General features: G+C 34.4%; 2 protein-coding genes and 1 long non-coding RNA gene across 3 annotated transcripts; all 3 read left to right on the top strand.

The window, feature by feature from the left end:
• Positions 1-675: 675 nt before the first annotated feature.
• On the top strand, positions 676-2,111 carry LOC106417050. Its single transcript, XM_048778096.1, has 6 exons — positions 676-832; positions 906-973; positions 1,042-1,160; positions 1,466-1,531; positions 1,617-1,908; positions 1,986-2,111. Exons 1-6 carry the CDS (start codon positions 676-678, stop codon positions 2,109-2,111), a joined length of 828 nt encoding a protein of 275 aa, XP_048634053.1.
• Positions 1,967-6,323, top strand: LOC125607866 (U-box domain-containing protein 34-like). The gene has a single exon (XM_048777326.1). It carries the CDS (start codon positions 2,261-2,263, stop codon positions 3,398-3,400), a length of 1,140 nt encoding a protein of 379 aa, XP_048633283.1. The 5' UTR covers positions 1,967-2,260; the 3' UTR covers positions 3,401-6,323.
• A 3,342-nt stretch (positions 6,324-9,665) lies between these two features.
• LOC125607865 lies at positions 9,666-10,513 on the top strand. The gene is made up of 2 exons (XR_007338911.1): positions 9,666-9,888; positions 9,953-10,513. It is a non-coding gene; the product is annotated as an uncharacterized LOC125607865 (long non-coding RNA).
• The last annotated feature ends 1,488 nt before the right edge of the window (positions 10,514-12,001 follow it).

Below are 12,001 nucleotides of genomic sequence, written 5' to 3'. Positions count from 1 at the left end.
TCACGGTAATTTAGTCAATTTTCATGGAATTGCCCAAGCTTAAGTTCACAAGAGAATACTACAGCTAGTGTAACATCGTCTTTTAAAAAAAAAAATATCTCTCGTTCTTTCTCTTATGTACGAAATATATTTGGATAAATTAATATAAACATTGTTATATATGCGGAAAAGTAATACAAAAACAGATGAATAAACTCCACAAATAAACGACATAAAAAGTTTAGCATGGTTTATCGAATATCCATGGGCAAAGAAATATCGTTACTTGGAAACAATTTCGAATTTCAAAATAAAACTAATGTTACAATAACACTATCAACTGGATGGAAAATATTTTACTTGTCATAACTGTCAAACTTACACACGTACGAACACCTTCTCTAAAAACTGAGATAAAAATTGGATGATTCTGTAATGAAATTTGTCTACAAAAGATAAAGCCCCTTCCTTTAAAGTAAGAAAGTAGAGATCTAGATGCATATAAAATTAGTTTGAAATGATAAAGACAATCTATAAAAGGATGATTAAAAAGAGAGTATAAAGGTTTTTATTGTTGGACTGCATTTGCTAAAATTAGCATATTTAAACGTGTCTCTCTCTCTCTCTCTCTCTCTCCAAATTCAAAATATATAAACTCATCGAGTATCTGTTTGTTGAAGGATCAAAACAGAAAGAATGTGCAAGAAAAGAGAGGAAAGCATTACGTTGGCCATCGACAGAGACAAAGAGAGCCAGAACGCTTTAAAATGGACAGTCGACAACCTTGTTAGCAAAGGACAGACTGTTACTCTTCTTCATGTCAAACTCAAACAATCATCTTCGCTTCCTTCGGGTACGTCACCATCTTTCTTTCTTTTTTCCAAATGTAAAATTACTTTGATTGATTTTGTTGTTTGTTAATGCAGGGAATAAGTCAAGTGATGATGGCGCAGAATTGTTTCTTCCATTTCGCTGCTTCTGTGCTAGGAAAGACGTGCGTTTTCGTTGCATCTTCTCTCTTCTTTCAAACATTCTTATTCATTTGATTTAATCTTGTAACAGGTCCTCTGCCAAGACGTGATTGTAGAGGACATTAGTGCGGCTAAAGGAATACTTGACTTTGTGCAGAAGAATGCAGTCGAGACGCTAGTACTCGGTGCATCCAAGATGACTCTTTTAAGGTAATTAGGCAATTGCTTTCTCCCATTTTAGACAAGACATGAGCACACTTATATAGATTACTTTCGCTGGTAGAAGGTTCAAAGCACCGGATGTTTCAAGCACTGTCATAAAAAGGGCACCTAGCTTTTGCACAGTATATTCAATCTCTAAAGGAAAAATATCTTCCATGAAATCTTCGACATCTTCACTTCCGAGTTCCACTATGCGGCAGCGTGTACAAACTATAAAGAGCAATATGAATGGTATATATTACCCCTTTTTAATTTTTCTAATATATGTTTTGTTAACCTTATTGATTAAATAGCTGTCATGTCCCAGTTGAAAGGAGGCAAAGTACAATGCAACGAACACATGACGAGATCGAGATCAAGTATGCTGGTTACCTATGTAACATGTTTCATTCGTTCCCATAAAAACAAGTTTTAAAACTTATGAAAACCACCAATGTTGATTAGGTCTCCCTTTATGAGAAGAGGATACGAAGGCACATACCAGCCCTCGATGATGGACTCCGATATATCGTTTGTGAGTAGTGGAAGACCTAGTGTGGATCTTATGTTCCCTTCCTTTCATGACCATGCTGCTGTTCCGCACCTCTCACTCATCTCTGATTACGAAGAAAATCGAATTAGTTATGCGACATCATGCTCGTCAGATAAGCAGTCAATAGATATTGGTTCTTCATATGCAGCATTTTCATCAAGCTCCCTTGGAACTGGGAGACAATCATGTTCACTATCGCGCCAAGTTAGCTTATTTTCACCACTGAGTACCTACCTGCACATGATAAAGTTTTTTCATTTGTTTAAACTAAAATCTGACAGGATGAGATGGAAGCCGAGATGAGAAGGCTGAAAATGGAGCTAAAGTATACAATGGACATGTATAACACTGCCTGCAAGGAAGCAATTTCTGCAAAGAATGCGGTATGTTTTAGTTTTGAACAATAAACACATAAAACAATAATTTCTAGTCAGATACGTGCACACAATAGATAATCGAAATCTGATTCATCTCCAATCAGGCTACTGAGTTACACAAGTGGAAAGCAGATAAGGAACTGAAATTAGAAGAGGTAAGACTTGCTAAGGAAGCAGCAATGCAAATGGCGGAGAGTGAGAAAGAAAAAAGTAGAGTTGTTATGGAAACTGCAATGGCATCTCACAGAATAGCAGAATTTGAAGCTCAAAAAAGAAAGCATATTGAAACCGCAAAAGAAAAGAAGAGGGCGACGAGTTCTTTGGGGAAAAATGATTTCAGATACAGAAAATACATAATCGAGGAGATTGAAGAAGCGACAGAAGATTTCTCTCCCAGTCGCAAGATTGGAGAAGGAGGTTATGGACCTGTTTACAAAGGATCACTAGATTATACACAAGTGGCAATAAAAGTTCTAAGACCAGACGCGGCACAAGGAAGGTCTCAGTTCCAGCAAGAGGTTGAAGTACTAACATGTATGAGACATCCAAACATGGTTCTCTTACTTGGAGCCTGTCCGGAATATGGATGTTTAGTATACGAATACATGGCAAATGGTAGCTTAGAAGACTGTCTGTTCAGACGAGGAAACTCTCCATTTCTTTCTTGGCAGCTAAGATTTCGTATAGCAGCTGAAATCGCAACAGGTCTGCATTTCCTCCACCAGATGAAACCAGAGCCTTTGGTTCACCGTGACCTTAAACCGGGAAACATTTTACTTGACAAGCATTTCGTCAGCAAGATTTCTGATGTTGGCTTGGCTAGGCTAGTCCCTCCATCTGTTGCAGACACTGTAACACAATATAGAATGACATCAACAGCCGGAACATTCTGTTATATAGATCCAGAATACCAGCAGACCGGCATGCTGGGGACTAAATCAGACATCTACTCGTTCGGGATTATGCTTTTGCAAATACTTACAGCTAAGCCACCAATGGGTTTGACACATCATGTTGAGAAAGCAATCCAAAACGGAAAATTCGTCGAGATGTTAGACCCTATAGTTCCTGACTGGCCAGTCGACGAGGCCTTGGTTGCAGCCAAACTTGCTCTAAAATGTGCAGAATTAAGACGCAAAGACAGGCCTGACTTGGGTCACGCTGTTTTGCCTGAGCTTAACAGACTGAGAGCACTAGCCGAAGAAATCAAGCCATCAATTAACTTTTGCAGAAGCCATCGACCTTCACCGAATACTACTATGAACAGAAATCACTGCCACATCCAGCGTCCAGTTGCCACAACCTCACTATATGTATGAGTCCATTAAAATGTTTTAGCAGAGTTTAAACATTGCTTGGTTGGTAAGCTATATTTTCCCTTTGCAGGATATTATGAGTGATCCATCGCCAAAATATGGATCCGATAGCTCTGGTTTCCACAATGAATCTACATACTGAAGAGGAAAATCCAAGTCAAAAACATTGAAAGAAGAACATATACATCTCGAGAATTATGTCTACCCAAAGCGACGAATTCTGTACATTTCAACAGAGTAATCTATTTATATATATATATATATGCTGGTTTTTAGAGTTCATACCATGTTGAAACTAAACCTATATATACATCATAATCTATACTAACTCTGATCATTGTAAATGAAAACAACTTTTTTTTAGCAACACAAAATAGCTTTTATAATGTTTGAATGTCTTCCCCCACTCCAGACGTTAGAGATATCCTCTCATTTTTTGGGGTCAGATATTTTTAGTATTGCTGAGCTTATGCTTCAATAGGTTGAGGCAGGTTTCCCCCCACTCCAAATCAGGTCTAAGAATCCGATCAATTTTCACAAAACTCTAGAAGAAGACAATAAGCCCACAAAGGTCGAAGGCCTGTCCCGAGCTGAAAAAGTAATCCATGTCAAACTGGCACAGTCAAACCAAAATGTAAAGGAGATTGGGGCATTAAAGGTCATTTTAAAGACACTTGATACTCGCCAGAGATCATGTCACCGTTATGATCCATCATCAGCACCTATAAAAAAAGAACCAAAAAAAAAAAGAGAAGGGATCTCATCTTTTAATATTGAACCTATAGTCTAAAAATTCTTGTACTCTCTTACCCTTTGGGTCACCACATTTATATAACTTAGAAATATCAATATTATATATATTTTCTATACAAGATCAGCAGTTGACATCTTTTTATTAATTACTTCCTCGATACGTTATCATTAATCTTAACCATATTTTATGAGTGTATTTTGAGATCCATCATTTTGCGCTAGATGGAGAGGGAGGAATTCAACACATAAAACCATTGAAGATTCCAACGTCAAATACACACTACGATGATTGGCAAAAACACTTATTAAATTAACATTCCCGAAGACAAAGTGCATCAATTCAACCCAGAAGAAACTCCAATTACCCAAGAATCTGGAGTGCAGCAGGCCAGTCCAGACGGAAATCTACTCATTCAGCCTGAACAAATGAAGTAACCAGTTGCGCCAGTCGTCGATTTGGACGCCTTATTATCCCAAGTACTTAAAATTTACGACATCCTCTTTTTATTTTTGTTCAACGTGCAGGTCGGCACGACGCAGTGAGGAAACTAGCTTTGCAATGTTTGGAAAAATCACCTAGACCCAAGCGGATCAGCAAGCTGGGGTCAAAAATCTACTGGCCCGTCACCAAAACCCCCACAAAACTCCACTCTACGAGGATGTGTAACCTCAACATGAGTCAACAGATCGGACAACAACAATGGATCAATCCCAAACGACGAAGCAGCGAACCAAGAAGACGAGATCGGCAACTAGTGAAAACTTAGCACGAACCCAAGCTGATCTCCGGATGACATAATCCTTGATCCATTGAGCCACCAGATCGGCCTCCAAAATGGACAAAATCATTGAATAAACGAAAACACAAACAACAACACAGTTCAAAAATCACATCACCAGCACTCCTAACCCAAATATCAAGCTTAAGATTCCACCATACAGTGGAAAAAAATATCCCGAGCTCATATCGCGATGACACGAACTCGCTTCAAGGATGGAGAACAAGACGCCGACTAATGCCAAATTTTCATCAAAAATCTGCTATGAGAAACTCTCAATTGGTTTTCCCAAATGGAGGCCAATACAATCAACAATTTCAATTAGGTTTCAACTGTATTCATGAAGCAGTACTCCATGTTCATAGAGAAAGGAGCTTCTGACACCGACATGTGGACACTATCCCAAAAGAAGGAGGAGTCGCTCTTCTCTTTCAACAGAAGTTTTAAAACTCTCATCTCCAATATCATCATAAGCTACGGTGTGGGCGGTATAAGCACTTCAAAATGCCTAATGGCACGAGTCACGCTTTCATGACGAAATTTTACTTACAAAACCGGCAACTCCAGCATACGCTCTCCACCGACTTCAAGAAATTGACGAAGAAAAAAAAGCCCTCATCGAAAAAATCGGGCCAATGTTAAAATCCAATGATAAGACACATGAGAAAAAGACATCCAACAAAAAGGATGTGGCAGATCAAAAAGAGACGGAAGCGCCGCCAGAGACCGGGCCGGTAAGGTCAATGAACGAAGTAAGACATATCATAGGAATGTATAAAGAGAAGAAGGCAAAAGAGACAGCTCCAAAAATTTCTACAAATTTCATAAAAGCGAAGGACATACCACTCAATAATGGTACAACTTCCGATCTTATCAATATTCAAAATTCCATGAAGAAAGATTATCACGACATAAAGAATCTCCTCCAAGGGGTCACAATGACACTGACACTCCCTAGAGAGATCGAAAACCAAACCATTCGGACCCAGTGGATCCACCGAACTCAAGAAAGAGTGTAAATATAATAATGGGAGGAAACCCTTTTTGCAATGATTAAGTACGATAAATCAAAGGATACAGTAGACCAGTAGACTTCGTATCCACATGAGTTCGAGAAATGATAGAAAACGACGCAGTCATCGAAATTATGGAGCAAGAAACTGAGAATCTTGATTAGCCACACAACAATGCAATGACGATAGAGATAATGTTAGCAGACTGTGAAATAACGAGATCATTAGTTGATGGTGGCAGCTCGATTCACCTGAGAAGTTTCATTTTCAAGTTTCATTCGTTTTGGTCACATTACTCAGTCCACCTAAGCTTATGTTATGGATTTTGTTTGTCTTTTGATTACAATTGTCATTTCAATCAATTTGTGTTCTCAGTCTAGACATTTTTGGTGTTTTTTTGTTCATTAGTTTCCGTGATGATTATGGGTTGGTGTTCATACCTATAATGTATACTAGGTTAAGACCCGCACAATTAAGCGGGATGAACATTATATATAAAAATAATTTTTATATATTATTATTTATTTGTGTTCATTTCTGTATTATGTATATAATTAAATTATAGTAAGCACATAAATCAAAACAACTCTTGTTTATTTACGATATTTTTTGGTAAATAAAAAAAATTATTTTATTTATTTTATATGGTATATAACTAAATTTCAATGACATGGACATAGATATTTAGTATACTTTAATAAAAATATTTATTATTGAGAATTCATACTCATATGATAAACACAAAATTTTTAATGTGTGAATTTTTCAATTCAAATTTTAATACTAAAATATTATTATTTCAACAAATTTAGAAATTAACATATTTATGTATTTTTATATGTTATCTAGTTTAATTTTAAACTATATTTATACATAATATTAATGTCTATAAATGAGACTCATATTCATACAATTGACGATCATTTGTATCTTGTTATTACAAAAAAGTTAAACCACATGATCACAAAATTTTAGTGTGAGACATTTAACGTTTTTAGTAATTTATAGTCGTTTTAAAATTCAACATATAAGAAATTTTATTATTATTATATGGTTAATGTGATTGTTTAGTATATTTTACTAATATAAGATTAAACAAAAAATAACTAAGATGCAAAAATTGTTATCAAATATTTATTATTCATAATCATTAATTGTCATATATATATATATATGTTAATCATATTAGGTAATTTCGTAGTTTTTATTTAAGTAAAGTGCGAGAATATTCTTTTGTACATTAATTATCAATTTGATAGTTAGTGTAAAAAAATATAATTTAATTTAATATGGACCAACCTAATTTTCTAAGAATTCTGAATTTCATTCTCATGGTGACACGTGGCTACAAAACAATGTTGTAATGTTTCTCAATTAGTATATAAGGGATGTATATGAAATATCATAAATTTCTATGATTTATCATTGATTACTGGAACATGGTAATTGCAAAGTCAGTATCCTTGTGATTTTCGTTGAGAAAGGTTTGACTATAATATATCGCATATTCAAGATAAATATGATTATTCTATATTTTAATTGTTATATTTATTATGTAATGTAAGTGGCTCAAACCGATCCAAATTGACTCAAACCCTGATGGGACTCGACAATGTGTTCCATGACAAGCCCAAGTCTTCTAGGTTTACTTTGTCAAACTTGTATAAAGGGAGAATGTGAGCTTACTTAGAAATACTAAAAAAAAAAAAAACAGATAGTGAGTTGTTGTGATTAGATTGCTGAAGGATTTTCATGGTGAAGAGTCCATCAAAGCTTACCTTGGGCAAAAGCTTACTTGGTGGGTGATATAGAACTATATAGGTTGATAGTTTTTGCTCGCGCTTTGGTGTTGAAATGGTTTAAGCTTTGATCTCTTGTATAGTCTTCGTACGTAACTGAGATAATGAAACTTGAGAGCTAAGTTTCTTTCTACCCGCAAAGGAGTTGGGTTACCAAATCTTGTGTCTCGTCTCATAAAAAAAAAAAAACATGTTAAGGTGAATTGATCGTTGCATAGCTAAACAAATATTATCTATAGTATTAAGGTTTAAGTTACTCGTAAGCATATAAATTTTATAAGTGGTATCGGAGCATCATGCTAACCAAAGGAACTGTTTCAGTTTCTAACATGTGATTGGTACTAGCTAAAGGTGAATCAATTTTTTCCAAGTCTAGGGTTCTTTCAGAGAAGTATTGAATCACACAAAGCTACTCAAGTGAAAATTAAAGTGGAGAACTTAGATGGAAAAGGAGACTTTGGCATGTGAAAATTGAAAATGCTTATGCAACTTGAACATTTGTGATTGGACAGTGTTCTCAATGAGGAGGAGAATAGCTCTACATCTGACAAAAACATAGAATCACCCAAAGGACAAAAGTTGTTGGAGAGAAATGCTCAGATGCTCTTAATGAGGCAAAAAGTGATCTACCATACTCTTACGAAATCTGGAATACACTACAAGAAAAATGGGTTTTAATAGCAGATCGGGATAGCATTTTTTTCGATTGTGCTATTGTTGACATATCTCTTACTTTTAGATAGCGTTTGCGAAAATACAAACGCTATGTTAGGTTGGTCCGATTTTAATTTCTCCAAAACACTTTTCGGGCATAGTATACATAGCACTTTTAGTTTTGAAACGCTATGCATATCTAAAGCAGAAAAATAATTGATTTTCCCTCTCGTACTTGTTTCACTTTTCCTCTTACTATATTTTACATAACACTTAAGGTGAAAAATGCTATAATAGCATATGTTTAATAGACATATATTTAATAGCACATAATTAAAAATGCTATATTTGTCTTTTTAAATCCCTAAACCGTAAACGAATTAATAAACCCTAAACTTTAAACATATACTTTAAACTCAGATATTAAGTATATAGTCAAAAACTATTTCTGTTTCATAAATTTAATCTCAATCTCAATACCCCAAACTTTTAACTCTCAAACCCTGGGCTCAAACCCTATACTCAAACCTTTAAACCCTTAAACTAATTTCATTTACTATAATTCTTTTATTTAAAATCTTTAAACTAATTTAAGATTACAGTTTAAAAATTAATCTCAAATCTCAATACCCCAAACTTTTGATCCTCAAATTCTATTATATTTTAAATTTTAATTATCATGTTTAATTCTTTAAATTTATGCAATTTTTGAAGTGAAATGAGAAGAACAATTTGAAATTATCAAATCATATAATTTTTTTATCATATCAGTTTTAAATCATATAACCACAAAATTCAAATGCCAAACATAAATTCTCTAGTTCATAAACTTTAAACTATATTTCATATATCCAAATTCTAAACCTTAATTTTAAATTTCAAACTTAAATCCTCTAGTTCATAAACTTTAAACTATATTTCATATATCCAAATATAAATCACAAAATCATAAATTTTAAACGTTTTCTTAAAATAATTTTTATTTTCAAAAATATATCATAAATATTTTTATACTAAACACACAAAATAAAATAGAAAACAATGTTATTAAGAAAAATAGGAATCAAATACAAAAATTTGATTGGTCAACACAAACTGGCCAATCACATACAAGGACTGAGATCATGCTTTATGTAATCACAACCATTAGATTAAACTTTTTGAAGGGTCCAGATTATTCCTACTTCTTCTCCTCTCTCTCTCTCTCTCTCTCTCTCTCTCTCTCTCTGTCGCTTTTGTTTTCAGATCCAAAAAAATTGTAAGTGTCTAGACTCACAAAACTCATCTTCTTTCTCTCTGCATCTTCAGTTTCTGTAAGTCACAGATTCATTGTCACCATCCTCTCTGTCGCTCAGTATCCTTCTCCTTACAGATAATGGAGGTCGTGAGACAACAACAGAGGAGGAGCATCCCATCTACTCTATTCTCTCTCTCTCTGAACCGTGATGCCTCCTCTCTGTCCTGTGACGAAGTGACGCCTCCTCTCTGTTCTGGTATTCATTCTTCTCTTTTACCCTCTGTTGTTTACTTGATTAATTTTTTTTGGTTTGTAAGAAGGTTTCAGAGAAAGACTAGAGCAATAGCGTAAGCTTGGAGAATCAGAACAGGGTGGGAGAAGACAGAGCAACGGCGCGGAGAAGACCGAGCAGCGGCGTCGGGGAAGACAGAGCAGGGGCGGCGTTGGGGTAGACAGAGATGGTCGCGAGCAGAGATGGTCGTGCGGCGGGTGAGGACTGGAAGATGAAGAAGGCAACAAAGGTCATGGCTTGATAAGACGGCGAAGATCATGGAAGAACACGACAACGAAGGTGGTGGTGCGACGGGTGAGAGTTGGAAGATGAAGAAACGACGAAGGTGGTGGTGTTGGGGTGGCGCTTAGTTAGTACTAATTAGGTTAAAGCTTGGTTTAGTTAGTAATTAGGTTAAAGTTTTTGGTTTATTATTTAATTAGATTTTTTTTTTATTTTTGTAATCCAATTTTGCTACAGATCAATATTAATAAAGAAATTTTAAATATCTGAATTAATTTTAAATTTTAATTATGCTTTTATTTTTAAATTATTAACTGAAAAATAATTCTAAAATAAATAATTAACAAAATATAATTTACAATATATAGCAGAAACAAATTGCTATAGTAGTTTTAACAATAACAAATCAAAAACGCTGTTAATAAAATAAATAATAGCATTAAAGACATGCTATTAAAATTTATTTAATTGCATATTGAAAAGCGCTATCGTAGCGGAAGAAAAAATAGCAACGCTAAAAACCGCTATGTAATGTCATTTACCTATTATGACGGGCGATGATACAGCGCTTCAAAAACTGCTATCGTATCGTTACATAGCGTTATTCGTCCGCTATAAAAACACATTTTTCTTGTAGTGATATTCTTATCTATTCTGATACTCTTCACCTTGATGGGCAAAGTCGAAAGTACCCCTCTCTACTTGACCAATCAAAACTCCTCTCTACTTGACCAATCAAAACGCTCCTCTACTTGACTAATCAAAAAAAATAAAAAAAGCGCGCGATTTCTCTCTCTCTCTCTCCTATCCAGGTGGATTTTCTTTTTAGTTTTAATTTTTCTCTCTCCTCCCCAATTCTTCTCCAGTTTGGCTGCGAGCGATGAGGAGAGAATTTGCGAGCGATCCTTCAATTGTAAAGGAGACTGCGGCTCGCTTGGATGCGAGTGCTGATCATTGTGAAATTGATCCCCAACCCAGGTCAAATAAACTTCAGGTAAAGCATTATCTTGGTATGTTTCTTATAACCCCATCATAGTAGAGTCGAATGGAATGCTGCTCGTTTGGTTGGGATTGTTAGACAGTACAGTAGATTTCGAATATTCAATTAGAGGAGAACGGGGAAGTTTGGGAGTTGAATTATCAACAAGAAATGTCGGGAATCAAAGCTGAATTACGGAATGAATAGGGTGAAACTGATAGACTATAGTGTAATTAGGTGAAACTTTACTCTTGATAAAAATGTGTAAAAAGGTATAACTTAGTATTACTTCAATAGTAAAACTGTATAACTAAGATTAACTTTAGTTGTATAACTAGATTTTCACCCGCGCTTAAAAAGCGCGGGTCTATTTTTGAAATTAAATAAATTATTTTTATATAATTTATATATAAGATAATGTATAGATTTGGGTACATTTACCCGGATGCACTAAATCGTATCAAACTGAAAAAAACACAAAATTAAACTGAATTTCATAAATAACCGAGCATATCATATATCTTTGAATAGTATCCGAATTAAGGATCAAATGAGTACTTAAAATTTTAAAATACAAATAATATACCCTATTAAACATAACTAAACCATTAAAAGTACTATTAATGGAACTATATGTGGTAATGATCACTTCATGTGTAAACATGTGAATAATTTGTCATATATTTATAAAAATTTATTGTTAGAGTAATTATGTAATAAATTATGAGAGAATAATAAATGAGTTCATTTAAATTATGTAAACTATTTATATACTTAAAGAAATATAAAGTAAGACCAAATAAATAGTTAAGTCTAATGAATTGGCCTAACAACTTTGTTTAAGTAGATTTTTTTAGATTCCTTCTCTTTTAATAG

This window comes from Brassica napus, chromosome A4 (genome assembly GCF_020379485.1).
Source record: "Brassica napus cultivar Da-Ae chromosome A4, Da-Ae, whole genome shotgun sequence".
Lineage (NCBI taxonomy): Eukaryota > Viridiplantae > Streptophyta > Magnoliopsida > Brassicales > Brassicaceae > Brassica > Brassica napus.
The sequence above is the reverse complement of the archived record's forward strand: the minus strand, read 5'-3'. Positions and strand labels throughout refer to the sequence as shown.